This window comes from Fusarium vanettenii (genome assembly GCF_000151355.1).
Source record: "Fusarium vanettenii 77-13-4 chromosome 2 genomic scaffold NECHAsca_18_chr2_1_0, whole genome shotgun sequence".
NCBI classification, from domain to species: Eukaryota; Fungi; Ascomycota; class Sordariomycetes; order Hypocreales; family Nectriaceae; genus Fusarium; species Fusarium vanettenii.
The window spans coordinates 1,187,279-1,214,952 of NW_003315867.1; the positions used below are offsets into that span (position 1 = coordinate 1,187,279).

Sequence of the window (27,674 nt, forward strand, 5' to 3'; positions counted from 1 at the left end):
CCCACGCCGATGATTGCCGCGCCAGCAAAACCACCACTTACAACATCCCCCGTCTCGCCCAATGCCTTTGACATCGGCCTCGATTAGGGTCCCAGTGGCTTATCCCGACTGGAGATCCAGCTCATCATGCAGGGCCCTTGCTTCTCCCCAGTTCGTCTCCTTGTCCTGAGACCCTCGGCGGCATACACCGGCTTTATCGAGAGGTCCATCCTCCACCAAGCTCCCTGACGACACGCGATATCCCAAACAACAACCCAGCAATGCACAAGTATGCATGTTAGTACCAATCACACTGTTCCAATCCACCATTCAAACTATTCTTCGGCACAAGCCCCCGATCCCGAGTCAACAGGCCTTCCAATCTCAATTATGTGCAATTTAACCTATCAATCTAGTACGCTAACTCCTAACTGTTCAATGACCATCTCTAATCAAAGAGGCCAACGGTAGCAATGCAAGAAAAGAAGCAAATGTATCATGTCTAGGGTCGTTAGCTTAGCATCCCACGTCGTCGTAACTCATTCTTAATCGATGAGGTCCACAAGCACAACACTGGCCGACTGACTGACTGACACCAGAGCCGTCGCTCTCCGTCTCCCCACCAGAGCTCCCCACACTGGGTGGGATCCATCTAGCAATCGAATAAGGCCTTGTCCACACATCAAGACTTCTGGAACCCTTCCTGCCTTCACTTCTCTCCACCCTCACTTCTACCGACACGACCCGGCCAGGAAGACTCAACATTGATCCTCATGCGGACCGGCCCGATCTTCAAAGCCCGCGTTTAGGCGGCGGTGCCCTCACTTGTGCTTCCACTCTCCTTGCCGCTTGCGCTAGCCGACTGCTTCTCTTGCAATGCCAAAACCAACGCCGTCAGCTGGTCGACCTTGCGGTTCAGCTCGCTAAGTTGTGACTCGGCCGCCGTCGGCGCCTCCACATCGTCCTCTGGTCTTTCCAAGTCGCGGGCGTTGAGTCGTCCTCTAGGCGACAGCAGCGATCGGCGTCCGACGTTAGAGGTAGACCGCTTCGCCGCCAGGTTCTTCCTACCGTTGCGCCGTGTCGAATGTTGAGGTCCCTTGAACCCAGCAAACTCATCAACACCTGGCTTACGGTACATCTCGTACAGCTTGATTATCCCGACAATCGGCCAGTGAGTCGCCTTGAGGAGAATGATGCGTCCAGCCCGGAACTTTTCGTCAGCAGAAAAGATGAGACGCCAAGGCCTGAAGATGGCAAAGGCCAGCAGGTTGAAAGGTGGGAAGAAGTGAGTGAGTCTGTTGCTGGTTGACGCTTCCAGGACGTAGACGCTGTACACGTACAGATACTCCTCCTTAGCGTGGGTGATAACCCGCGAGAAGCTGTTGGACAGCATACCAGTCAAGGAGCCCATCAGCAGGAAACTCGATAGCGTGATGAAGATGATCATCAGGGGAGGTCCAAAGAAGGGATCGATCTGGTTCATCACCTCGAATCCAATAGGGGCTGATCCATAGAATATCTTGGTGAGGATCCAAGCCATCGACTTGAAGGCAAAGACATCGCGGCCAACGAGCGAAAACGTCGTCAAAAAGCCACAATACACGACTACAACGAGCACCATGTATTTAAAGAAGTCCTTGCCCATTTCTTTCAAGCAAGGGATCAGAGTACCCCAGTAGGGACTCAGACTGAGGATGGAGAAGATGCGAGGAATCATGAAGAGAGCCTCAAGAGACAAGATGTCAAAAGCGAGGTCACTCAGATCCACTCTGTCTTGGGTGATGCCAATAATTCCTATACCATGTTAGTTTCTCTCATACAAAAAAAGGACATTTCCTTACGCAGAATAGCAAACGTGAAACCGATCGTGATCATTATCATGTCAAACAAGTTCCAGATGTCAGTGGCGTAAAAGATGGAGCCTGCATCGAGCCACTCGCTAAGCTCATCGTAGAAGAAGGCTGCTATCCAGAAAAAGAGGATGACTTCGGGAATGGTGAGGCGAGATTCGTCTCGAACAATGAGCACAGAGTAGTACAGGGCCAAGAAGATACAGAAGAAGAGCACTTCCCAGCTCTTTAGGTACTTGGGCACCCGCAGACGGGAAAAGGGGTCGGCGGTGCGAGGGTTGTAGAATCGAGGCTTCTTGGTGGAGTGAACCGACAGACTGTCCCAGAAGATGATATCACCGCTCCATATGGCAGTGATGATCTTCTGAACAATGTGCTGGCTGAGGAAGCGCTTGGCATTAGCAATGGCAGCGATTTCAAGAGCATTCAGGTTCTTGAATGGTGCGGTAGGGTCGTTTTCTTCCTCGTCATCATTCTCGTCCGATGTCATAGTCAGTCGAGAAAGGGAACTCAGAAGCTGGTTGCGCTTCATGCTGCTGCCAGCTGGACCAGGTCCACGGCGACGATTGTCAATAGATCGGAGGTGAGAGAGCAGGGGAGATGCCTCGCCAGCCTCCTCGTCGCGAGTATGACCGTTGCCTGTTTCTTCAGTCTCGTCGTCGTCGTCGTCCAGATCAGGAATCTCGTAGAGGCAGTAATCAACTGCCTCACGCTCAGAGAGACGTGTCAGGAAACGCCATGCAACAATTTCACAGGCATCTGCTCGAGATTCTCCCAGAGTGCGGTGATCTGATGAGGAAGCATAATGCCATTTTAGTGCTCTGCATGTCCAGTCAGTCGTGAGTTTTCTACGTTAGCATTGAGGTGTGCCAGAAGGTTGACGCAACCACAATGTTGGAGCAGCTGAAGCTGGGGTGAAGAAGGTTGTGATTGGCGTAACGATAGTCAGGAGGCCGAAAGCATTGGCGAAGGTCTGTTTCCCCTGCAGCGTATGCACGCCACAACATGGGAGAACAGTTTAAAGCAACCACATTGTAAAACGGCGGAATCACGAAAGTGATACGTACAGAAGAGCATTGACAATGCCAGGGTTGGTGCAGGTGGCCGTGAGATGATCCACCAGAATGCGAAGAGGAGCCCCCGCAGGCGTGGTCCTCAGCTGCTCAAACGTGCTGGGCAGCTCGATAGCATCGACAAAGTAGCTAGTCACGACGCGTTAGCACGCCTCCAGCGGTTCAATCGAGGGGTCCACTCACAGGGAGAGCTTCTTGACCACGTCGCGGAAGCTGTCGTCAAGGGCAATGTTGGGCAGGTCGTACTCGTAGTCGGGGCGGATGGACACGGGGCTTCCCTCGCGAGGGGCAGCGAGCTTCTTGGATTTGACCTTGATAGGCATGATGACGTCGTAATAATAGATGCTGCTGGATCCAAGATGAAGAATGAATCCTCCGTAGAGGGGCAAGCTCTAGGAAATAGCGCGATAAGGGAGCTCCCTTTGAAGAAGGAAGAAAGAATAAAAAGGGAAGAAGATTGATTCACGGTCCCTTACGCGGGAGAGGTAGGTAGTCCACGAGGGATGGACCAGATGGTTGGGATGCGGAGATGAGGGGGAGGAAGGCAGCTCCGAGGTGGTTTCCTCAAGATTTGCTGGCCTGTGCACGCGCCGGTCAAGTCAATGGCCCGTCGATCGGATGCCCAGAGCGTTTGTCTTGAGACCCAAGCAAACAAGAAGAGAGAAAAGGACGAGAAAGAAAGAGGCTCGTTGACCGAGCTTAGCGCTCCAGGCGTGAGAAGACAAGCCGTGTGCCAGGCTTTGGTCCTTGCCCAGGAAAAACAGCCCCCAACCAGAGGCTGGAGATGGACCACCCACGGAGCAAGGGTCCCTTCCCAAGGGTCCGTTCGTCTCGCGAGTGGTGGAGAACAAGGGTCCTCGAGCCGCCAGTGGGAGAGCTTGTCAGGGTCGCTAGGCCTGCGGATATTGGATCATCTAGCCTCGTGAATCAAAGATTGGCGGGTGGGGGGAGGCAATTGTCTGTGATGATCGAACGAGAAGGAGGTCATTCAGAACAATACAAAGAAAGTCTACGAGAGGGGGAAAGAAGCTCAATTGGTTCACTCACTCACAGTCACCGCTTTTGCAATATTGCAAACACAAAAGGTCCTCAGTCAACTTCGTCATAGCGACAACCACAATGCTTGTACCACGGCGATACCCCTCAAAGTCAAATTGCTCCATGTTCAGTTTCAGGTTGAGCCACAACCTAAGTTAACCGCTGCAAAGCCTCCCCGTTGAATAACGTGATGCAGATCTTTTCAAAACTCCAGGAACGATGATGGAGGACCTTTTTTAAAGCTTCAATTCTCAGCCCTACATGTTGATCTGGGACCTTCTCGTACTGCTCGTATGGCCTACGCGTCTTGGCAACGTGTCGCGCCACACCGACTTTGAGATTCTGCGCTTTGAAACACATAGAAGAGTAAATATAGACTTGATCTCATCTCCAGGAATTAGGCAGAAACCAAACAAGCCTTGACAATGGCTTAGAAAGCAGCCTCTTGACGATGGCGTCGTAAACCCGTGTCATGGCATACGCAAGCATCGAATTTTTGTTGCTGTAAGCGACAATGCTTCAAGCCAATCGAAATCGACTCTGCAAAGGACTCGGGAGTACGGAGTAATGTTGAAGAGAGGCAATAGTAACACCGCCAAGTGTGAGAACAATTGAAGCTCATCACGGCGCAGTTCGAAATCACTCGGCACCTCACCCGTCTAAGCGACGACAACCTCACAGCCAAGCCTCGAAAGATTTAAGAGCCTCCAAAGGCCCAGCTCGCCAAAAAGGCAGATTTCCTCAGCCATTTCACGAGCTTCAGCCTTCGAGAAGCAAGCCTCTGTCAGCCCTACATGACATCGGGTCCGTCCGCTTACTCCATGTCCCATCCACGTCGCATTCTCGACGCTCTTGTTGGCTGAGCCTGCCTTAGCTTTGGCGAGCATTGGCGAGCACGCGCGTCTCAGCCAAGCAACCCCGGTCACCCTTCTCCAGCAACTTGTGCCGGGGCTTGATCTGAGCCTCAGAGAAGTGCCAAAAATGTTCAAACCTCGCCAAACGCAGCATTCATCGTATAGATTGAGACCTGAGGAAATACATAAAGACTTGGAAGAGGATGTTCAAAATGTTTCGCCATCAGACAGACAGACAGCAGCTACAGCTTAGCATCCAGGCTAAAGACGACTTCACTTAGACGCTGCGTTCGACGACTTACACCATGGTCACCACCACCACACATGTACCTACCTCTACGGTATCATCTTCAGCAACAGCCAGTTGCACCACTGCGGTGCCTGGCAAGTATGGCCGTGTTCCTGTCGACGCCTGCAACGCCAACTATTTCTTCGACCCGAGCTTCGCTGCCAACCTTGCCTTTTGCGTGCTCTATGGCATGACGACGTTGGCCCATATCACACAGGCCATCATTTTCAAAAAGGTCAGTTTCTCGAGTCGCTCAAGATTGGGCACCGCTAACTTGCCTTAGCGATTCTGCTGGGTCGTCATCATGGGTGCAGTTTGGGAAACGATTGGCTTCACCTTCAAGACTCTGGGGAGTCGGAATCAGCAGAACTTTCAGTATTTGCTTTGGGGACAGCTATTCTTCCTGCTTGCCCCATTGTGTAAGTACCAAGCCCTTCTTCAAGCCTCAGCAAAGTTGCTAACAGTGTTAGGGCTCAATGCTTTCGTGTACATGGCAGTCGCGCGCATGGTATACTTCCGAATGCCCGACCGCAAGCTCCTGGGCATCAAGGCCATCCGAATGACAGTGCTTTTCGTCTGGATCGACATCATCCTGTTTATCGTCCAGGGCGGCGGCGGAAGTCTTCTCTCCAACGATGAGGACCAGAACCTAGTTCGGATCGGACAAAAGATCTACATGGCAGGTGTCGGTGTTCAGCTTGGCATAATCGTCATCTTCAGCGGCCTGACTGCTTTCTTCTACTATAAGCTCAGGGAGATTGAAGGTCGCGACATTGGTCGGATGAAGTGGCTCATCTGGACTATGCTGCTTGTCCTGATTCTCATCATCGTAAGTACCTCTTGTTGTTTAAACGAATCACGAGCTAACAAACTCAAGGTTCGAATCGTTTATCGTCTCGTCGAGTTTGGCCCTGGTGTCAATGAGCACAACAACCTCCTCACCCACGAGGGCTATCCCCTTGGTCTCGATGCATTCCCGATCCTCTTTGCACTCGTGCTCCTCAACGTGATGCACCCTGGCTTCGTCCTCCGTGGGCCTGACAGCGAATTCCCCCACCTCAGCCGCAAGGAAAAGAAGGCTCTCAAGGAGCAAAAGAAGCGGGAGAAGGAACAGAAGAAGGCAGCCAAGAAGGCCCGCAAGCAGGGTTCGTACGAGCTCGAGAATGGATTCATCGACGAGGATCGATCGGGCAGCGGACGAGAGTTGCTATAGGGGGCGTCTGAGAGAGGTATTGGGACCCGAGTCATGTTGGGTTGTTTCTGGTATGCATTTTGGTGTGTTTTGGGAGAGGCGCGGCGTTCAGCCAGGAATGGATCTGAGTGTTTGTGGGTAAATGTGAAGTGGATGGAATCGGCTTTTGCGCATGAGAAATCATTATGGATAATCAACTATAGAGAGGAGGAAGAATTGTTTCAGTGAATGTATCGTATTTTCTACAACAATTGTATCATGATGCAGGCGAGGACAACTCAGGTGTCGTATGTTGATCTGTGCATCCCGATTTAGAAGCACAGGATACACTGCCACCAAGAGGATCCGGGATGGAGCGATATGTGTGTCAGCTGATGCATGGATAAACCATGACGTTATAGTTCGAGTATCGACAGGTGCAAGGTAGTGAAAGAATGCAACAGTTCGCAACAGATCTACACCGACGTACAGGCCAAATCTCTGTACAACCTGAGCAAGAGTGAAAAGGGTTGGACCTCGAAAGGGATGGATACACGGGATGAGATGCACAAGATGCAACCATCTCGATGCTAGTGCAATGCACAAGATCGACCCAAACAACAAGGGGTGTGGGACCAAGTGAGACAAGCATGCCAACGTGGCCAGCGAGTCAAGGGGAGCCCAAAGAGGGCCTGAAGGAGGCTCAAGATCCAGGGACAACCACCAGGCTCTCTTAGACATTTGATGCAAGTAATTTGACCGGTTGCTGTGTTATTCCATGTCCATACCAGTCGTATTTACTTGGCATTGTCTACTCCGTACTGGGTATCTAACTCCGTCTATGACAAAAAGTCATCTCTTCAATCTCTTCCTCTCTCAATCCCCCGGCTTCCTCCCCCCCCAACCACCCCCGCCGGGCCTCCGTGACCCCGGCCCAGCCTCCCCTCCAACGGCACGATTGGATCCAAGTCGCCCCGGGAGACGCCGTCACAGCGTCGGATGCCGGTGCAACGAGACCCCTCCAAGCTGCCAGCACTTTAAACGGCCCCCGGCCTTTGACCCTGGCGTTACTTGGCAGAGAGAGAAGGCAAAAAAAGAGAGAGGCAGGGAGATCCCCAGCAAAAAAACAGATAGAAGGATCCCCCCCTGCGCTGCATTTAGTTCCCTGGCCTAGCAACCAAACTACTCACCCTTTGCGAAACAAACCAGTATCAGCAGCCCACATTGCAGAGACAAGTTTACAGGTGTGGCCCTGCTTTGATACCTCGTAAACGTGCGTGCGTTGTGTTACAGCCCCCTTCGTTCAAGGGCCTTTTTTTTCCCCTTCCTTCTTTCTTTCTTCTCTTCTTCCCTTTTTCAATCAATCGCCCCCTTGTTACATCATTGCATTGCTCACCGGTTATTGATTTTGCATCCTCTTTTTTTGGTCGTCACACATTTTTCTCTCGACGTGGCTTCCTCTTTCTTTCTTCTTTTTTCTGAGGATCGACCGACAATCGTCAACACCAAAACCCACCCACTACCTACGCTACGAGAGTACCCTGCCTTTTCCAAGCGAAATCGATAACATCAAGCGCGCGACCGCCCGCCAGACCATGTTTGGATGAGATCACGGGACTTCAGATCATGACCCCCGCCGATCTCATGGCACGTTTACCGCCGCTGCTCGTCTTCTCCAGCATCGTCAACCTCGCCGCCGGTTATGCGCTGCCGTACCCGACAAAGACGGTCGAGTACCACGAGCTGAACGTTCTGCCGTATCCCCTCGCGACGGCCGCCCCCGACGATGGGTTTCTGCTGCGACGACAGCTCAACACCGTTTGCGGTTATGTAGGAGGAGACCCCGCTCTGCCAGCTACTTGTTCAGCGGGCTCGCATTGCGTGGTGGACGTTGAGCATGGTGCTGTTGGATGTTGTCCTGATGGAGGATCTTGCACGCAAGGAGTGTTTACAGGATGTGTTGATGGCAACAGCGATCCTCAGACTGAGGTGAATCCGTATGTCTATACTTGCGGAGGAGGCGACTCTTGCTACAAGAACAGTTACGAGGGTGGATTCTTCCAGTATGGATGTGGCTCGACTTCAGGCTTGGCTACGAAAGTGGTAGCAACCGCTTCGGGCAAGTCTGCTATTCAACTCACGACCATCAAGGCTCCTCTTACAGCCACCGCGATATCGCTGTCTGAACCGACTACGCTTGGAACTAAGCAGAGGACCTCAACTGGATCTACCACAAGCAAGGCTTCAACAACAAAGAGTTCGACCACCAAAAGTTCAACTGCAACAAAGACGTCAACGACGGAGACTGAGAGTTCCACGGAATCAACTTCAACTACAAAAACCACAAAGACTTCATCAACTGCTTCAACAACAGAAACTGAGTCGGAAACCGAGACTGCAAGCAGGACGTCGGACGAGGATGCCGCAACCTCAACTGCTGCGGCTGCAGCTCCGGATACAGATGGCAAAGACAACGGCACCAAAAACACGGGTGCAATTGTCGGTGGTACCATCAGCGGCGTAGCCGCCGTCGTCGCCCTAGTCGTGGCCGTCATTTGGCTCTATCGGCGACGACAGGCCAACCAGCGCCAGGGGCCGGGCCTGAAACACAAAGTGCAGCACGTCGGGTAAGCGCCCATATCCCATCACCACTCGAACGGTGACGAAAAAGGAGTTTTGTTTTGTGCTAACAGAGATTTTTTTTACCAGTCCCGGTCCTCATGATAGACACAACTTTCAGCCGCTACCGTCGATGCAGGAGGTTGATGAAACGCATCCTCCACCTCGCCCACCCCCGCCCCCACCGAATCCGGTGGCTCGCCGAAACATCACGCCTATTCGCGAAGGCGACGAGTATCACACACCGGAGCCATGGGATCCTCCGGCCACGTATGGGTACTCGGCTACTGCAGTTGGTGGAGGCGCCCACATGGAGCACGATGAGATACCCCTGACCCGCGAGAGTGTCGACTATCCCCACGGCTACAATGCGGGCCTGGGGCGGATCAGCGAAGAAGACCCGAGGCCAGGCACCGCCATCAGCACACCCGGAGCCATGAGCAGTCCCATGGCTGCGTATCCAGGCCCACGAGGCGGTGGAGGAGGTCCTTTGTGGCAACAAAACCGAGACCCGGGATGGGTATAAACCAGGAGACGCTGTATATGATTTGACGAAGAGGAAAAGACGGTTAAAGCACGACAATGCGCAATGGGGGCTATAATCAGGTTTGTTTCCGGCGTTTTACGGCGAGGCACTGGGAGTTGATATCCGGTGGAGGCTGCGTGCATTGAAAGACATCTTATTTCCCCCGGGGTTTGAAATAAAGAGAAGGGAAGAAATCGAAAACAAAGACAGCGACGTCAAGAAATCGGGAATGAATTGGATACAGTAGATGACGGACTTGGTCAATCAGGGGTAATCATGAGATATGATGGCCACACGGTCACGAGCTGGAGGATTCATGGTAGATAGTTAATGATAAAGTAAATGATCAAGATTAAATCAGCGTTTCCCAATTCATGGGCATAAAGTTTTAGTGCTGAATTACCACTTGCAGATGTTGGCATCGGTACCTTAGTAGAAAGTCGATCAAGGAGAATATCATGATCCAGCAGCAAAACACTTACATTGACTGGCCTAGGCGTGCCTCTGCATACACCTCGACTGAGAACACCAAGCATAGATAGCCGTGTCCAGTTTTTACTTTTCCCGTCTCTCAAAGGCGTCACAAGTTAGCTTGCTATAATGCCATAGTACCACTTACTCATGAGGCCTTTCAACATGGAGGTTCTGCTGCATTTTCAACCCCCTATCGACCAGACCTTTACACTCGACTCTTCGAATACGGTCTGCGCGCCTGCCGACTCCCCAAAGCCCCATCCTCCAGAGCACGTCGCAACTACGGAACCACTCGAGTGGAGGGCAGTGCTCCCTACAGGCGCATCATGCGCTTTCCAGTCCCAGGATGGCTCTACGGCTCCGGCCTGACTGCCCACGCCCTCCCAAACTACAACCCCGCCATCATGAGTCCCTGTCCAGACTTCGAATGATGGTGTTTGTGCATAAGGGTCGCCCGAGAACACATCAAGTGTCATCTTCTGTTGCGTTGGCGCGTTTCGGCCTTTTAATGTGCAAAGAAGCTGGCCTACGCCGCGAATGTCATAGACGACAATGCCGGAGGCGTGGCGCTCGTTAATGACAAGATATCTTCCACAAGGACTCCAGCGTACCTGGATAACACCTTGTCCCCCGGAAGCCCCGTCTAGATCATCAGGGCGTGGGAGTGCCCAGTTGGAGATGACCTTGTCCGTGCGATGTACGTCGTATAGCCCTATCCAACGAGACCACGTCCCAGCAGCAATAATTCTGCCACCATTGGCGTCGACAGGGGAAGCTGCTAGGGCCGCAACGGTGCCCTTCATGCCGACACCGCCTCCCTTTGCAGTGAACCGTTTCGAGGGTATTGTGGGGATGGTGAGAAGAGGACCATCGGAGCCTGGGCGTGTCGTGTCAAAGTAGTCGAGACGGTTTGCCGAGCCGCACAGGAAATGGGTCCCGGGAGTCTCCCACAGCATGGACGAGGGTGTGATGTACTCTTCCGTTTCCTGACGGATGAGCTTATACGAGGCGAGCGGGGCGGCACGCGATACGACCCCATCTTGCTCGGGAGGGAAGAGGTGGTAGAGCTGAATTGGATGATCTCGACAACCGACGAGGACGGTCTGTGAGGCTGGGTCGGCAAGGGAGTAGAAGGGCGCGGCGACGACTGTTTGCGATGGTTCAGGGAGGGCTATTGAAGATTGGGGCTTCAGATGGCGTGGGTGGGACGAGGCTGGGTCGAGGAGGTCGTCAGGGAGGACAAAGGTGGAGATGGAGTAGAGGGAGGAGGAGACGAGGAGAGATGTTCCGTCGGCGGTCCATTGGGCTGAAGTGTAGAAGCTGTTTTGACTCGATTGTGAAAGCTCTCGACTGATCGAGTTTTCGGCGACGAGATTGATGGATGGTGAATTTTGGGGTGGTCGATCGTTATCGGTATCCAAGGGAGAAGACTCTGATACGGGATGTGGATTGCTCGCGGAGTCGGGAGCTGGTTCTGCTGTAGGTTCGGGATCATCCATGGTGTAAGTTGAGGTGAAGGTTGCGAGATGGGGAAGGGCAGGAAAATGAGGAATTGGAGTGGATACCTCTTGAATCAGCATCAGCTGGAGTGGGTTTGTGTTACCCACAGGTACTTGCACTAGATGCTGCGTTTGCAAGGACAGAGGCAGTAAATACAGCGCTCAATTAATCTCGAAATCTATAAATCACTATTAGAGATGGCATTGCGACTCATTCTCCAATTATAGTATGTATGAATGCCTCCTCTTCTCTCGTTACCCTTGTCCCCAGGGCGAGGCTATCGCCGGAAGATCCACACAACCATCTGCCCTGCACTATCAAAGCGACGTCATCAGCATTGGCGCCAAGACCTCTCCGCTGTGCCTGTGTTGCCGACAGGACCAAGAACCGAGAGAGAGAGAACGAGGAGCAGCTCAGCGGCCTCCAAAGGGGTTTATTTTTCCTGCAGGGTCCAACAGGCAAGAGACACTCTAGCTCGGGTTCGCTCTCGTGATGGGGGGGAGCCTTTCTCCGGCTTGGCGGGGGATATGGGATGATGGGAGTGAGATTCAAGATTCTGATGAAAGGCAAGCATCCATTTTGTCGGCGACCTCGCTTGGCTTTTCGCTTGAATCCCAGGTACAGCACATACGTTGTATCGACTCAGCTGACCAAACAACGTTTTTTCTCCAATCCATGGATCACACTTCAACAGGCACCCTTTCCATAGAGTTGCCGTTTCGAGCCGCCCGCTTCTCAAGGTTTCATCCGTGGACTACATGATTTGCTGGTACCTTTGTAGATTGCAGTTACTTGTTCGCCTTGCCCGCCTTGTCCAATGTCACTGGGTCTTGTTCTTAAATTCTCCGAAGCTTTCCAACCACCCACTTCCTTACTTTCTTTCTTCCTTCCTTCATCCATCAAACCCCAACAGCAACAGTCAACATACCAACATCTCGTATCTCGTGTCTGTCTCAAAACGGATTACACATTCTTCACCAATCATGGTCTCGTAGCTCTCAGACCCCGTTGCTTCGCTTAAAAGCTGCACTGCTTCGTTTTCGATCCTCGTATCGTATACCTGCCTATCACCCAAATACCTTAACCCCCGTCTAAGCTCGGCCGGTTTCCCCTCACAGCCTCGCCTGGGCAGACAGACAAAAAAAAAACACCAACTAAAGAAAGGCGAGCGCCCATCATACGTCACCTCCCAGCAACGCCCAAGCTCGCCCATCCACCCCCAGTCGAGTCGCGCCGTTTCGCCTTTCCTTTCCAAAAACCCCCCTCGCGAAACAAGACGCTTCTCTCGTCTCTCCACCCTTTTTTACTCAGGCTTGTATTAAGCCTCTTTTTTAATTCGGGGAGAACCCCTGAATCTCATTGACGATCATTTCTCTTCCCTTTCCCTTTTGTTATCCGTCGTCGCCCTCGTGGGAATATCGAGGGTCGCGGCATTGTCTATCCACCATGTCTATGTCAGCCATGGAAATCTTCGCCCCCGGCGAAGACCGATGCGCGAAGCTCAAGGCGCCCTCGTACCTTGAGCTCATCGTCTCCATGTACGGATCCATTGCGATTCTCTCCAAGGGACTTTGGCGTGTGCTGACTGTGACTGTAGCGTCATCCTGCTCGGTATCCTCGTGTCCTACCTCCCCCAGCACTACCGCATCATCTCACGAGGCACTTCGGAGGGCATCTCGCCGTACTTTGTCCTGCTGGGAACCACTTCCGCCACTGCCGGCTTCGCCAATATTCTGACTGTCGCGCCGTCCCGAGCTGCCATCGGTTGCTGCTACGAGGTTGGCAGGTTTGAATGCGCTGCTGGACTGTTGGGTGTTGCTCAACTCGGCGCCCAATGGGTCTGCTTTAGTCTCATGTAAGCTCTCCATGCGTCTGCTTGCCCCCTCAGCTAACACATTGTATAGCCTCGTCCTTTTCCTCATCTTCTTCCGTTATAGACAGGCCAATGTTCCTCCAGAGGAGCTCCGCGGAGATGCTCCTCGATGGCAGACGGCTGTCATGGTCGGTCTCCTCTGCGTTCTCCATGGCCTCATCGTGATCATCCTGACGGGCGTCTTCTTCATCGCCCTCCCCGATCACCTCGTCTTCTGGGCTAATCTGCTCGGCATCATGGCTACCGTCCTGGCTGCCATCCAGTACGTGCCGCAGATTTGGATGACCTACCACCTTAAGCACGTGGGAAGTCTCAGCATCCCCATGATGTGCATCCAGACACCCGGTGGTTTCCTGTTTGCGGCCAGTCTGTTTGCTCGTCTGGGCTGGGAAGGCTGGAGCACCTGGGTCATCTACCTGATCACAGCGTCTATGCAGGGGTCTGTGCTCATCATGGGTGTCTACTACGAATACACGGCTCGGCGCCGCGAGGGCTATGCCAACGGCTATGTCGACAGCGCGCCGCAGTCGCCTGTTCAGTACTCGAGCACCCCCCGGAGACCCGCTGCCCCCCGAACCTACTCGGAGGGCTGGGAGCGAGGCCTGCCGGGGCCGTTTACGGGTCATCCGGAACGGTACGCCGAGACGGAGGAAGACCTCGACGATATCCAAGAGCGCGAGGAACGCGCCATTGAGCGGGAGAGCCAGCCGCTGCTGAGGCCTGGCGGAATAGGCAACCCTCACAAGAGCTACGACACTACCGAGCACTGATGGGTTGAGCCGCGAGAGGCGCAGTGCAGCGCAGCGTGGCATAACGCAACACAGGGGGTTTACAGCGAGCATTGATATCCCATAATTTATTCGTGTTGATCGATTCTTGGTTCAAGTTAGGATGGCATACTCTTGTCTAGAATTGCATAACGTTTCTCTTCCTTCAGCCCGGATCCAATCTCTCTCCGCTTGACTCATTCATTACCATGCTAGGGATCTAGTGGGGGTTGATGACTCCTACATTGGATGCTTATCCTGGGGCATGCATTCTCCAACTCAACTCAAAGCCGGGGTACGTATTTCTATTCTGCCTGCCAAGGTCATGATGTGATGGCCATGGCTTAGGAATTGGGAGAGCATCACCTGGAACAATCACAAGATAAAAAGTATGCGCCTGTAGCCGCTTTCAACAGCCTCATCCGCCAAAGGAACTTGATGCTCGCACTCACGCCCTCGCATCCAAGGCTTCGACTGGAAGGAGGCGGGCGACGGGTGACTCGCATCCGCACGGAGACTGGATCCCCTGCTCCCCCGTGTGGGAATGCGCCAGCATCTGATTGGCTAATCTCGAGGATGAATCACCTCGTCCTTGTCGATACGTATCGGCCTTTCAAGATGGCATCCATCCATCAAGTAACCACCTCCTCCTCACCTCGGCAAGAGGCTTTTCTCTTATTCTCTCATCACCTACAGTCCTAGGGAATCTCTCTTCCTCCTCTCAGATTGCCATTGCTATCCGGAGCATCCATCTCCAGCATCATTCCTCTCCTCCAAACCTAGATATAGCCTTATCTCTCAATTCCCCGCAATCTACTCATCATGGCCATCTACAGTGCCGTCCCACCTCCCGACCAGCAGCCCTCGTCGCCGATTGCTGCGTCGGCTCTCCCGGTCCAATCGCCTCCCACGCCCGTGAGAAAGTCGGCCATCGACATCGATGCTTGGACCATCTCGGCTCTTCAATCTCTCAGCGTGTCCCCCGTCGCTCGCGGCACCGGTAGCCCACTCTCCATTCCCATCGACCAAGCTCCCAAGGTTAAGACCGAACGCAAAGTCGTCATTGACCAGGAGGGTATTGAGCCGACTGAGACTCCCAGGCGGCCGCCGTCTAGGAGGGACAGCCAGCGCAGGCGTGATTTGATCCTCAAGGGCAAGGAGGGGAGTCGCCAGCGTCGACGATGGGAGAACGGTATGACATGATTTGCGCCTCGCTTCTTGCGGTGTCGAAACCAAAAAATGCCCAGCTGATCGTGGAAATCCTCAGACCGCTTGATGCACGTCCCGAACGTCCAGCCCCCCCTGCCCTCCGACTACGAGGTCCATCCTACGCACCCCATCCACCGTGTACCCTACCAGCTCGCTCAGTTCTGGGACCACGGCATCCGTCAACGTGTCGAGGACAAGACTATCCGTCTTCAGGTTACGCGCAAGAAGCAGCAGCTCAAGACTGGTAATGCTACGGGACTAGGTGTTGGTGAGGTGCCCCGCGATTTGCGCGAGGCGACCAAGCGGAGTGCCGTCGTGCGAACCTGGGTCCGCGCATTGGAGGAGCCCGTGAGGCAGTATATCTGCGCTCAGCAGGTTGAAGATGTGGATATTGACAGTGCTGCCGAGGAGATGGACTCGGAGGATGAGGAGATTGTGTTTGTGGGCAGAAACGGTGCCATGAGGGAGTTGAGGGAGAAGAAGGCCACATGGAAACATGCCCATCGAGAGGTCTCGCAAGAGACAGTCGATTCGGGAATGGTGTTTGACTCGTTTGGCACCGACGAGAGCGCCGCCTTCAAGTCAGTATCCCTTTTTGTGTTGTCCCCAGGACGAGGTTACTAACAATCCCCAAGGCGCTGGCTCACACACTCCATCTCCGACTACTATGGCCTGGCATCACGATCTGTCACATTGACGAATCCTTCACGCCGCGTCGTCTATGTCGGCCTCAAGTCAACGCATGGCACACTTCCAACGCGGACGCTACCCCGCCCCATGTGGGAGGTGTGTTAAATCGTCCCTGTGCCATGGTCGGCTTCTCAATCAGGGTACCAGCCCCATCTGCAGAATCGGTTACTTGCATGATTAGACGCATAAACGTAGACGGTAAGGGGATAAGGCAATAGAACCACCTCACCAGCCCTGGTGGGCATTGTTTCCTGTGCTGTATGTGGCATAGATTGGGAGGCTCTCCTATCCATTGGCGTCGCAGATTGGCGACAATCAGGTTCACAAAGAGTTGACATCTAGAAGAGATCTTGAACGACCAGTCGTCTGTAGTCATATCCCGGCAGGGACCCCGTATGTTACAGCACACGTAAACCACTCTGAGATTGAGAGCCAGCGTACTCAGCCAGGGACCAAAGTAAGTCTTCGTCCATTGATCAGTTATCTCGTGATTTCGGGATACTACCAAACTCTTACAACCATCGCTGGTGCAAACCTCGGGACACATCCCTCAGCACTCTTTCACCTCCCATAATCGGACCAAATTTTGAGATTAGCTCTTCTGAAGTCATGATCAAAAACTTGGCGAGCCCCAGGTTGCCATACTCTGAGACTAGAGCTTCTGAGATGACTTGTGCTGCGTTAATGTTCAGGCCTGCCCGACGGAGGAACAGTTCCCAAGTTGTGTCGTGGAAGTCGAGAGCTTTTCCAAGTTGCATCGCTTGCAAAGAATATCGACACATCAGCGACAAGATCCACTTTGAAAGGGTGCATTCTGCACCCGAGACCAGGTACGTTGTGATGCCTCTCTGGAGACTTGCTGTGAAACGCACAAAGTCGGTATAAGCCGCCATGTCAGACGTGCTTGGTGAACCAACGTATTCCCCCACTGGGTTTGACTCTGAGACGAGGATGAAGAGATATTCGTACTTGGTGCTCACAGCCTGCACTCGTTCGCGAAGCGGCGAAAGAGCAGTTGAACCGGGGAGAGGGTTTTGCCTGACTTTCAGCATCGTTGTGACGATTATGCCGGCTGATGGGCAAAGAGAAACATCGGCTTCGAAGGATAGTTGGGAAATGACCTCCTTCCGCTGGGCGGAGCCAGAGGACCAGACAACTGTGTTGTACTGAGAGAAATCCCTATCCACGAGCTCGAGTTGCGGCCATGACTTGTCCAGTTGTGAAAGGACATTCCGACTCAAACTCGAGGAGACAATAAAGCGGCAAGCATCATTAGGAACATGGAACTCTGGGGCCGGTGCATCCCTCATTCCATGGTTTCCAGACTCTGGGGCTTGCTCTTCGACAGTGGTTTCGTTTGCTGTGGGCTGAGACGGCGATGGGGCCGGAAGCGGCCATTGCGTTGATAGCTGTACAGGCTGCCGAGAAGGGTTCTGGGTAGTAATGTGTGTTGTTTTTGGCTTCTTCGCCTGACGAAGCTCCATGAAGCTGGATAACAAGTTGCTCGTCGCACTAGGGTCACTGGAACCTAAGAGGAGGCCAGTTGACTCTTCTCCAGCTTTCCTCCTCAAAGTCTGGCGGCTTTGTTGGTATCTTGATTTCAACAAATCATTCAGTGAGGGCGCACAACTCGGCGTACCGGGCAAGCTGGGGCGCGGACCATGGGTAGCAGTTGCTTGAGATAGAGGAACAGTTGGTGCTTCAGGAGGCGGGGCTTCAGGAGGCGGGGCTTCAGCTTCCATTTCCTCATCCTCCAAGGTTTGGAGAATCTTCAAGCCAGGTGGTTTGTTGATGTAGTCGCGGCTACTCAGACGAGGCACTTCCATCGTTAACAATTGTCGACTGGCCGGTCCAAGCTGCTCCATCTCCTCGCTCAGTGAAATGTGGCCCCTTCCATGGGGGGCCGGCGCCCATGAAAGCGAAGCACTTAAGGCAGCGGGTTGGGTTGAAGGATCCAGTTGAAAGGCAAATATGAGGTTCTCCCGTAGCCACTCGAAGTGATCTTCGGGGGTTGACAACTGCGCACTCCAGTCCGGGTCAGGTATGTGAAAGTCAAGGGCTGGAACGGGCATCCTCAGAAGCGACTCCGCTGCATTTAGACGTTCGTTCTCCAGCATCCGAGTTGTCTGAGCGTGGTGACTCGCAAGAATAGTTGTCATTTCCTCGTCGAAGAACCCTTGAGGCTCCTCCAGACGCTGAACTGTTTCCCCAACATCTATCCCCTGAAGCGCAAAGATCTCGCCGTGATGCTGCAGCTCTTGACCAATTCTGGGGCTGGATGGCATTAGAGGCACGTCAAGTTTGTAATTCGATGCTTTGTCTTCTGTATCGCCGAGAAAGACCGCTCGAGGTGCCGGGGGAGAACTGGGCATGGTTGATGGAGCTGCCGGCTCCGAGTCCAAACAGCCACCATGTAAGTCCTGTTGTAGTTTCTCGACGGCCGGATCAACGGGACTTCTCGGTTCCGAAGTAAGATCGATGACCAAAACGTCCGAACTTGGCTCAAAGGGCTCGTCCAGGTCAGAGGCTGGGGAGAGTGGAACGGACAGTGGCTCAGGGTAGGCTTTCGGTTGCTGTTGATATGTTAGACCGGCACCATCATCCACACAAGACTATTTTACTTGCCTTGCGCAGCGCAAACAAACCGTCGTAACATTTCGCCTGGTTTAAGACTTCTTCCTCGCGTAGGATCCTCTGCGTTTCTTCGAAGCCTGAAATAGCTTCAAGCTCGAGTTCACGATCCGCCAACAGCTTCCATCGTATCGTAGTAGATGGGAAGTCAAGTGCTTCATCGTTATCAATATTGACAGGGCTCAATGGGAGCCACTCGCTCAATATATCGCAGAAACTCTTGTTATATATGTCAGTCAAGTATTGTTCGAGATCCTTCTCTGGATTGTGTCCTGTGTCTAGAGTCTCAGATGGTAGTCGTAGCTGTTTCGTTTGTCCCAGAAATGGGAACAATGCCGTACTTGGTACGGATGGATCAACCGGCAACAAGTATGTCTCGTCCTCGGAAGGCGGTTGTAGTTGAATGTTGGGACAAGGAAGAGGGATATCAATGAGGCCTGGCTGGTGAACTAGTCCGTCGGATTCTACTGGGTGAAGAGTTGTTCGAAGTTGGGGAAGCTGATCCTGGAACCGGTACGGGGCGTCCCTGTGACGAAGAAAACATCCGTGCTTGAGGGCGTAGTCGATCACAGTTGAGCCTTCGTGAGCCCCGTCATCCATGTCGGGATCTTGCGAGAGGTCGCCTAGAATGATGCTCGAGTAAAGAGAAACATGAATATGAAGTTGGCGTATGGAGGGCAAGAGATTGAAATCAGGTTATTGATCTTGTAAGATGGGTCGGCATGTTTTATTTTGCTCGAAATTTCCATCCTGGGTATTGTGGTCCATGAGGGAAGGCACTCCCATGAGGCTCCTTCCCGTCAAACATCTTGGTGTCATAGAGGACTTCCATGTCAAGAATTCTAGCAATGTACCTTGGTACATGATAACAGTAGGCTTAGAATTTGTTTCTACCAATGAGTGAGATGAGAACTTGATAATTTCATAGCGGCTACTAAACAGGACACTCAAGAGAACTGGATCTGCTGCGGTGGCTCCATTCAGCTCAGCTGGAAGCATTTGAGACCGATTCCAGGTCGTGGTTGCCCAGTCGTCCATGGTTGTTTAGCGCCCCGCTAGATAACATGAGTAATCCCTGAAGGAAATTCCGATAGCGAACAGTCCCCCACTTCATCCGCTGTAATCCGTCCTAACTCCGGCGACAGTGACGCAGCTGAACTGGAGACTGGACGGCACCTCACATGGAGCTCTCGGGATAGCTCTCATCGAGAGCAAAACATCACCACTTCCTCACCCCGCCATTTCCTGCCCAACCGAGAATAAGGCATCATGGCGTACGTTGCGCCCATCCATAGGGCTACTAGCATCCGCCATGCGATCCGCGCAAACGTGCTCGACCCTGAGATTGACGACCTGGTTGTAGCGTAAGAGCTCTCTTGTTCCGCAGAGATGCCTTGCTAGATGCTGATTGAGATGCTATAGCAAGGCGAACCGGCTGGAGATATGGCGTCTATCGGAAGAAGGCATGGAATGCCTGCAGACCAAACTCATTCACGGCACAATATCGATGCTGCAACGATTGCGACCCAAAGGATCCGAGACCGACCTACTGTTTATTGGCACCGATCGACTGCAGTACTTCAACCTTGCATGGAACCCCGAGATGAAGCAACTTGATACCATCGAGCGAGTTATCGAAGATCTATCGGAACCGTACATGCGCCATTCGCAAAGCCAGAACAAATGTCTAGTGGATCCAACGGCACGGTTTCTCGCCATGCACCTCTGGGAGGGCGTGCTCAACGTCTTTCGGCTGCCGACGCGCAAGGGCTCTACCAACAAACTGGAGATCCTCGATCAAGTCAGACTTACGGAGCTTTTCATGAAAGCCAGCACCTTCATCCACAGCCGTACCGGCCATCCTACCATCGCCTTTTTATACAAGTCTCAGATGGAGCAAGAGGAAGCTCGGTTAGCCATTTATAGGTTAACCCATGACGACAAGGGCGGCGTGGTGTCCAAGTTTGACCCTCACAAAGATAGAGAACTCGACGTTGTTATTCCCGACCCTTATGCCTCCATGCTTATCCCTGTCCCGCTGGACGAGGAGAAGCGCTATCATGTGCGAAATACCGAAGGCGCAAAGGCTCATCTAGGCGGGCTGCTCATTGTTGGCGAGACCCTCCTCACTTACTATGATGGTCTAACCCACAGAAGCGTATCTTCGAGTCTGAAAGACCCAAGAATCTTTGTGGCTTGGGCCGAGTATGACGGCACACATTATTTCTTGGCTGACGACTACGGACGGCTCGACATGTTGACGATTGAGACAAACGTGGAAGCTACTGGTGTGGTGGTGACTGGCATGACACTTGTGCCTATGAAGCTTGGGGAATCGCCCGCTCTCACTTCAAGAGCCTCCAGCCTGGTCTATATGGGCAACAACACCCTTTTTGTTGCCTCGCATCACGGAGATTCTCAGCTCTACCAAATCGATCCCGAGACTAATGCGATGCTGTTGATCAAGTCATTGTCTAACAACGCACCAATCCTCGACTTTTCGATTATGGACATGGGTAACAGAGAGGGTGACGCCCAGGCTGGCAATGCATTTTCTTCCGGGCAGTCCAGGATAGTGGCAGGCTGCGGCGCATACCAAGATGGAAGCCTTCGAAGTATCCGAAGCGGCGTCGGGCTTGAAGAAAGGGGTATCCTCGATGAACTGGATGGAACCAGGGGTCTGTTTACTCTTCGCTCCTACAACTCCGACTTGGTGGATACATTGGTGGTATCATCGATCACCGAGACGAGGATCCTGAGTTTCGATACTGACGGTGGGATTGAAGAGATATACTCTTTTCAAGGCATGGAGCAAGACACAGAGACTCTCCTTGCGTCAAACCTTCCAAATGGTCAGCTGCTCCAGATTACCCCAAAATCTGTTGTCCTGTTGGACCCAGAGAGTGGTGTTGCCGTCAGTAGATGGGACGTCCCAACCGGGAAGAGCATAACGAGGGCTTCAGCAAACACCAAGTGGGCTTTGCTGTCGGTTGATGGAACTTCCCTTGTATCTTTGAATCTGTTGCAAAATTTGGCGGTTAATGTCCAACAAACTCAGGCGGAGCCTGGGTCACAACAACCGGATCAGATATCGTGTATCCACGCAGCTCGAGATCCGCCTGATATCGGCGTAGTTGGCTGGTGGTCCTCGGGTCGCATATCCTTGATCGATATGGCAACATTTCAACCACTTCATGGAGAATCCATGAGACAGACCGATGATAGTGCCACCGTCCCGCGAGACATTGCACTTGTTCAGCTTCACCCACCAGAGATATCCGGACCTACACTACTGGTTGCAATGGAGGATGGAACTGTGGTCACATTCAACGTGTCTATCAAGGGTTTCGCCGTCTCTGGTCGCAAAAGCGTCACCTTGGGCAGCAATCCAGCGCGGTTGCACGTTTTGCCCCAAGACGACGGTACATCCAGTGTCTTTGTGACGACTGAGCACGCGAGTCTTATCTACAGCTCCGAAGGTCGCATTATCTTCTCCGCCACAACAGCCGACGACGCTACCTTCGTTGCCCCCTTTGATTCGCATGCCTTCCCAGACTCGATCGTTTTGTCGACGGATAGCCATATTCGGATCTGCCATGTTGACAAAGAGCGTTTAACTCATGTTAAGGCCTTGCCAGTCCATGAGACGGTCAGGCGGGTGGCGTACTCTCCAGGCTTGAAGGCCTTTGGCTTGGGTTCGATTAAAAAGGAACTGGTTCTCAATGAGGAAGTTGTTACCAGTTCTTTCAGACTTGTCGATGAGATTGTCTTCAAGGAGCTAGGGGAACCTTTCTTATTAAATGCTTCAAGCACACTGGAAATCGTCGAGTGCGTGATCCGTGCCGAACTTCCCGATGCCGGCGGAAACCTCACGGAACGATTCATCGTGGGGACGAGCTTCATTAACGACGGCCAGGTTCAGGAGGCCAACGGGACTCTTGGTCGCATCCTTGTTCTCGGCGTTGACGAGCATCGTCAGGTGTACCAGATTGTTTCCCACAACCTGAAGGGACCCTGTCGATGCTTGGGGATGATGGATGACTACATTGTGGCTGGATTGTCTAAGACGGTGGTTGTGTACAACTACTCACAAGACACAAGTAGCTCTGGATCTCTTGAGAAGCTTGCCGCTTACAGACCCGCTGCACTTCCCGTAGATCTGGACATCTCGGGCAACATGATCGGCGTGGGCGACCTGATGCAGTCTCTCTCCCTGGTTGAGTTTATCCCGGCACAAGATGGTCGCAAGGCCAAGCTGGAAGAACGAGCACGACACTATGAGCCTATCTGGACAACATCTCTCTGCCATCTAGACGAAGAAAGATGGCTGGAGGCTGACTCTCAGGGAAATCTCATCGTTCTACAGCGGAACGCCGATGCTCCAACTGAGCAAGACCGCAGCAGACTCGAAGTGACAAGTGAGATTGGCATTGGTGAGCAGATCAATCGCATTCGGAAGCTCCACGTTCCAGCGGGAGACAATTCTATTGTACACCCGAGAGCGTTTCTTGCATCTGTAAGTATCTCTACCTCGTCATCAAAACAGACCTAACAGTATCATCAGGCTGAGGGCTCGCTCTATCTTTATGGAGACATCGCCCCGCAGTATCAGGACCTTCTCATGACGTTTCAGTCAAAGATGGAAGAGTACATCCATGCACCAGGCAACATTGAGTTCAAGTTGTGGCGTTCATTCCGAAATGAAAACCGGGAGAGTGATGGACCATATCGCTTCATAGACGGAGAAATGGTAGAGAGGTTTTTGGATATGGACGAAGGGAAACAGGAGTTGGTGTGCGAGGGGCTTGGACCGAGTGTTGAAGACATGCGGAACTTGATTGAGGAGTTGAGGAGGATGCATTGAAATGATAATGAAGACAGACTTATTAGAGTGGGAGATGGATATCATGGATGTTGTTGTATCATGTTGGGCTTTACAAGGGTATGGCCAGGCCTTGTTAGAGTGACGGACGAAAGGGTCGTTTGCTGATTGGTCATTGAATGAACCTCGCATCAACAGCAAGTCAGATCCATTGAGCCGTGGAAAGTGTGAATGACGGTATTGATAGTGTGTAGAGGCCAATTACTCATATTCCAGCACTTCAATATGTGGTTTTGCGTGGCAATGACTGTCTCTATTGGGTCAATCCTCGTGATGGTGAAAGCTCCTAGAGAACCCAGATGCCCGGAAGAGTCCGGAAGCCCCACCCGAAAGTGACCGGACCAATGACGAGTCGCCAATTTCCGAGCTCGAAGCTGATTTGCAGCCTCAGGCCGCACTTTTCACCCAAAACTTTCGGCAAAGCATCATCAGCCGATACCACACCAAGGAAAAGACCTCAACCTTCCCTCGGAGACGACCCGTTCATCCACGCCACACCCCACGACCTCGTCCTCCTTCACGATGGCGTCCCTCGCGACCGCTTCCCGCCTCTGCCTGCGCGCGGCTGCCAGGCCCGCCGTCCCTGCTGTGCGCGCCCTCAGCACCACCGCCGTCCGCCCCGACAGCGCTGCCGCCTCGGCCGCCTACTCGAGCCCCTTCAAGGGCGAGACCAAGGGTTCCAAGATCCCCAACTTTGGTGCCTACGTCTCCTCCGGCAGCGAGGGCAAGAACAAGCTCTACTCGTACTTCATGGTTGGAGCCCTCGGTGCCGTCAGCGCCGCTGGTGCCAAGAGCACCGTCCAGGGTGGGTTGAATCCGGATTCACGCCGGCGTGCCGTGCCATTGGGATGCAATTGGCGTTGCTGGTTGATGGCACGGTATCCGGCATGGCCAATTGATGATTTGCTGACGCTGAGGTGATAGAGTTCCTCGTCAACATGTCTGCTTCCGCCGACGTTCTGGCCATGGCCAAGGTTGAGGTTGATCTGAGCACCATCCCCGAGGGCAAGAACGTGAGTTGGAAAGGGTTCCGGATCATCATGGCAGCATCACTAAATGGGCGTAGGTCATTATCAAGTGGCGAGGCAAGCCCGTCTTCATCCGACACCGAACCCAGGAGGAGATCGACTTGGCGAACAAGGTCAACATCTCCGCCCTGCGAGACCCCGAGGAGGACAGCGCGCGTGTCAAGGACCCCGAGTGGCTTGTCATGCTGGGTACGTGATGCTCAGGTTATCAATGCCTTAGTGATGGATGCTAACATGCTGGCAGGTGTCTGCACCCATCTGGGTTGTGTCCCCATCGGCGAGGCCGGTGACTATGGTGGCTGGTTCTGCCCTTGCCACGGTTCTCACTACGACATCTCCGGCCGAATAAGGAAGGGTCCTGCCCCTCTCAACCTCGAGATCCCCGAGTACGATTTCCCCGAGGATGGCAAGCTGGTCGTCGGTTAAGCGGGATCCCCGTGGGATGTAAGAGTATTCTTTTTTATAAGGAAGGGGAAGAGAGAAGAGTTGATGGATGGAGCATTAGACTGGCGGGCGGACACACACACACCAAGGCCCCGGTGGGCGCAAGTTGCTGATTTCTTAGACGTGGCCTTGAGTCCATTGTATAAAAATAAAACGTCCTAGGAAAATTCAGTCGACAGGCTCAAAGAGGATTCGAGGGGGGAGAGTGGGAACAAGTGCAAGATGCGATCTCCCGTGAGAGACGTTGTACTAATTGAATTTCATTGCGTATTATGTGTGCGTGCTGGTGTTTGCAATGTGTTCATTAATCATCGAGATGTTGACACTGGGTTTGTATTGCTTCACAACAGTCAACCACACAGCTTCAAGACAGAACCCATGAAGCCTGGAATGAAGTATACGAATATTTTATCATCATGAGCATATTTACATTCAGTATGTCCAACTTATAAAATCCAGTCTTGCATATCATCATGGCTCCCGTTCATACACCTCAGCCTCACGAAAGAACAGTTACAGATTACACATGAACAGACAATTGCCAGCTTTTGAATTCTATACCTGACCCTGTCCGAACTCATTATTCATCTAATGGCCATGTCCGTCATCCGCCGGCTGCTCAGGATCCAACTTGATCAGGGTATCAATGCGCATGATGCTGATGCAGGCCTCGACGGCACTCTTGAGCTGCCGGATCTTGCTCATGCTGGGCTCCAGCACGCCAATCTTGATCTCGTCCACGACCTTGCCGCGCGCGAGGTCCAGGCCGTAGTTCTTGTAGCCCTTCTTGCGCGCAATCGTCTTCTCGTCCTCGCTTCCGTCGCCCTCCTGGATGCGCTGAGACAGGGCGTGCCTTGATCGCAGCTGGGCCACGAGCTCGGCGGCGTCCTTGGCGGCGTTGACGGCCAAGGTCTTGGGGATGACGAGGAGGGACTGCGCAAACTCACCGATGGCGAGCTGTTCTCGAGAGCCGACGGTGCCGGCAAACTCCTCAAGGTAGATGTGGAGGGCAGTCTCAACAGCACCACCGCCAGGAACGATGCTTCCACTCTCAAGAGTTCGCTTCACAGCGCACAGAGAGTCGTGGACAGAGCGCTCCATCTCATCGAGGGTGAAGTCGTTGGGGCCACGGAGAATGCAAGAGGCAGAAGAGTGAGCCTTGGTACCCTTGATCAGGATGCACTCGTCGTCCGAGATGCGCTCCTGGACAACCTCCTCAGCGTAACCCAGATATGAAGGATCAAACTTCTCGTCACCATTCAGGTCAGAGAGTGTGCTGAGAAGAGTGGCGCCAGTCGCTCGTGCAATTCGTCGGAGATCCTCCTTCTTGCATCTTCGCACACCCATAGCACCCTTCTCAACAAATGTCTTCAGCACGAGGTCGTCAATACCCTTGGTGGTCAAGATAACGTTGGCGCCCGCCTTCAGGATCATCTCTACCCTCTCGAGAATCATGCCCGACTCACGAGCTCGGATCTGCTCCAGCTGTTGGGGGTCGTCCACGGTGATCTGGACACCAAGCTTCATGCGCTCCTTTTGCAGGTTCATATCCAAAACAGCAATCTTGGCATCCTGGATCCGTGTAGGCATCGCTTGTGAAGCAACAGTGCAGTTCAGGGCGTAACCCTTGACCAGGACCGACTCGAGAGTGCTCTTGCCGTGGGCCTTGAGGATGTTGACGGCCTTGACGGGATATTTGGTCTCATTTCGGTTGTTGGTAGACTTGACAGCCTGCATAGCATCGACAACCATGTCGGCAAAGAAGTCGGAGTCGGCACCAATAATCTTACTGGACATGGAGGTCTTGGCAATGTTGATGAGCGATTCCCGACCGAGTTCATCGACCTTGGTGCTGATGTTCTCGTTGAGGTACTTGACAGCTTCTCGCAGGGCAAGTCGGTAACCGGTAATAATGGTGGTAGGGTGTATTCGGTTCTTCATGAGCTCGTTTCCTCGTCGCAGAAGCTCGGCGGCGATCAGGACAACAGAGGTGGTGCCGTCACCGACCTCCTTGTCTTGTTGGTGCGCAAGGTCGACGAGGATCTTGCCGGCGGGGTGCTCGACGTCGAGAAGGCTAAGAATCGTGGCACCATCGTTGGTGACAGTAACATCCTAGTGCAGTGTGAGAAGGATGCTCGAGGGCGACAGGAGATCGGAGTTGCCTACGCCAATATCGTCCACCATCATCTTGTCGAGGCCGCTAGGACCGAAGGAACTCTTGACAACATTTGCGATCGCCTGGGTAGCCATAACTGCGCCGTGTCAGTATGTGTCGACTCGATATTACCAATATCAAACATCGGTCTCGATGCTTCCCCCACTTCCCCCCTAACACCTAGCAGAAAGGCGGGACAAGACACATACCGTTTTGGTCCCTAATATCAGAACCAGAGATCTTCTGGCCACCCAAGAAAAGGGTGCCGTTTCGGGGCTGCTCAAACATGGAAGCCATGACTGCAGCTATCGGTATCGTTGACGGGGAATGGCGGCTTCGTCAACGTGGGGAGGGAGAGAGAGAGGGCTTGCGAAGCGTCAGGAAATTCTGCCCAGGCTACCAGAAGCTGTGAAGCTCCCTACGCTGGCTGCCCCTCCGACTTTTTTCCCCGGAGGTCCGGTTGTTCCGGCGCCGGGAACAGCGCTGTGCGTTGGACGTTGGCATCGAGCAAGGGCAGTTGACAGAAGATAGCACGGACCACCTAAACCCCTGGCTCTTGCCCTGCTGTCGGTGCAGCTCAGCGGTTGTTAGTGCTATTGGCTGGGCGCGTGTCAGGCCTGAA

At 53.1% G+C, this 27,674-nt stretch overlaps 10 protein-coding genes across 10 annotated transcripts; 6 read left to right on the plus strand and 4 right to left on the minus strand.

Annotated features, from left to right (window-relative positions):
• Nucleotides 1-455: 455 nt before the first annotated feature.
• On the minus strand, nucleotides 456-3,225 carry NECHADRAFT_99148 (uncharacterized protein; the record flags this gene model as incomplete). The annotated part of the gene is made up of 4 exons (XM_003046427.1): nucleotides 456-1,773; nucleotides 1,821-2,650; nucleotides 2,897-3,031; nucleotides 3,086-3,225. 4 exons carry the CDS (start codon nucleotides 3,223-3,225, stop codon nucleotides 785-787), a joined length of 2,094 nt encoding a protein of 697 aa, XP_003046473.1. The 3' UTR covers nucleotides 456-784.
• A 1,874-nt stretch (nucleotides 3,226-5,099) lies between these two features.
• Nucleotides 5,100-6,498, plus strand: NECHADRAFT_99149 (uncharacterized protein; the record flags this gene model as incomplete). The annotated part of the gene is made up of 4 exons (XM_003045856.1): nucleotides 5,100-5,318; nucleotides 5,367-5,502; nucleotides 5,581-5,912; nucleotides 5,961-6,498. 4 exons carry the CDS (start codon nucleotides 5,100-5,102, stop codon nucleotides 6,294-6,296), a joined length of 1,023 nt encoding a protein of 340 aa, XP_003045902.1. The 3' UTR covers nucleotides 6,297-6,498.
• A 1,382-nt stretch (nucleotides 6,499-7,880) lies between these two features.
• Nucleotides 7,881-9,779, plus strand: NECHADRAFT_99150 (uncharacterized protein; the record flags this gene model as incomplete). Its single annotated transcript, XM_003045857.1, has 2 exons — nucleotides 7,881-8,881; nucleotides 8,964-9,779. 2 exons carry the CDS (start codon nucleotides 7,881-7,883, stop codon nucleotides 9,397-9,399), a joined length of 1,437 nt encoding a protein of 478 aa, XP_003045903.1. The 3' UTR covers nucleotides 9,400-9,779.
• A 276-nt stretch (nucleotides 9,780-10,055) lies between these two features.
• Nucleotides 10,056-11,372, minus strand: NECHADRAFT_33717 (uncharacterized protein; the record flags this gene model as incomplete). Its single annotated transcript, XM_003046428.1, has 1 exon — nucleotides 10,056-11,372. One exon carries the CDS (start codon nucleotides 11,370-11,372, stop codon nucleotides 10,056-10,058), a length of 1,317 nt encoding a protein of 438 aa, XP_003046474.1.
• Nucleotides 11,373-12,834: 1,462 nt separating this feature from the next.
• On the plus strand, nucleotides 12,835-14,016 carry NECHADRAFT_33996 (uncharacterized protein; the record flags this gene model as incomplete). The annotated part of the gene is made up of 3 exons (XM_003045858.1): nucleotides 12,835-12,911; nucleotides 12,971-13,228; nucleotides 13,278-14,016. The coding sequence occupies 3 exons, from the start codon at nucleotides 12,835-12,837 to the stop codon at nucleotides 14,014-14,016; spliced, it is 1,074 nt and encodes a 357-aa protein (XP_003045904.1).
• An 819-nt stretch (nucleotides 14,017-14,835) lies between these two features.
• NECHADRAFT_33042 (uncharacterized protein) lies at nucleotides 14,836-16,017 on the plus strand (the record flags this gene model as incomplete). The annotated part of the gene is made up of 3 exons (XM_003045859.1): nucleotides 14,836-15,205; nucleotides 15,281-15,803; nucleotides 15,858-16,017. 3 exons carry the CDS (start codon nucleotides 14,836-14,838, stop codon nucleotides 16,015-16,017), a joined length of 1,053 nt encoding a protein of 350 aa, XP_003045905.1.
• A 407-nt stretch (nucleotides 16,018-16,424) lies between these two features.
• On the minus strand, nucleotides 16,425-19,143 carry NECHADRAFT_33083 (uncharacterized protein; the record flags this gene model as incomplete). Its single annotated transcript, XM_003046429.1, has 2 exons — nucleotides 16,425-18,475; nucleotides 18,519-19,143. The coding sequence occupies 2 exons, from the start codon at nucleotides 19,141-19,143 to the stop codon at nucleotides 16,425-16,427; spliced, it is 2,676 nt and encodes an 891-aa protein (XP_003046475.1).
• Nucleotides 19,144-19,812: 669 nt separating this feature from the next.
• Nucleotides 19,813-23,407, plus strand: NECHADRAFT_33709 (uncharacterized protein; the record flags this gene model as incomplete). Its single annotated transcript, XM_003045860.1, has 3 exons — nucleotides 19,813-19,907; nucleotides 19,966-23,059; nucleotides 23,108-23,407. The coding sequence occupies 3 exons, from the start codon at nucleotides 19,813-19,815 to the stop codon at nucleotides 23,405-23,407; spliced, it is 3,489 nt and encodes a 1,162-aa protein (XP_003045906.1).
• A 456-nt stretch (nucleotides 23,408-23,863) lies between these two features.
• NECHADRAFT_103366 (uncharacterized protein) lies at nucleotides 23,864-25,156 on the plus strand. The gene is made up of 4 exons (XM_003045861.1): nucleotides 23,864-24,230; nucleotides 24,350-24,438; nucleotides 24,492-24,642; nucleotides 24,698-25,156. Exons 1-4 carry the CDS (start codon nucleotides 23,948-23,950, stop codon nucleotides 24,877-24,879), a joined length of 705 nt encoding a protein of 234 aa, XP_003045907.1. The 5' UTR covers nucleotides 23,864-23,947; the 3' UTR covers nucleotides 24,880-25,156.
• Nucleotides 25,157-25,425: 269 nt separating this feature from the next.
• NECHADRAFT_66231 (uncharacterized protein) lies at nucleotides 25,426-27,349 on the minus strand (the record flags this gene model as incomplete). The annotated part of the gene is made up of 3 exons (XM_003046430.1): nucleotides 25,426-27,009; nucleotides 27,064-27,149; nucleotides 27,262-27,349. The coding sequence occupies 3 exons, from the start codon at nucleotides 27,347-27,349 to the stop codon at nucleotides 25,486-25,488; spliced, it is 1,698 nt and encodes a 565-aa protein (XP_003046476.1). The 3' UTR covers nucleotides 25,426-25,485.
• Between the last annotated feature and the right edge of the window lie 325 nt (nucleotides 27,350-27,674).

What these genes read in the sequence shown, in the direction of transcription:
- NECHADRAFT_103366 (XM_003045861.1), top strand. Translation starts at nt 23,948, where the DNA reads ATGGCGTCCCTCGCGACCGCTTCCCGCCTCTGCCTGCGCGCGGCTGCC. An exon ending in TGCCAAGAGCACCGTCCAGG is followed by an intron (nt 24,231 to 24,349) that starts GTGGGTTGAATC and finishes CTGAGGTGATAG; the next exon opens with AGTTCCTCGTCAACATGTCT. An exon ending in CGAGTGGCTTGTCATGCTGG is followed by an intron (nt 24,643 to 24,697) that starts GTACGTGATGCT and finishes ACATGCTGGCAG; the next exon opens with GTGTCTGCACCCATCTGGGT.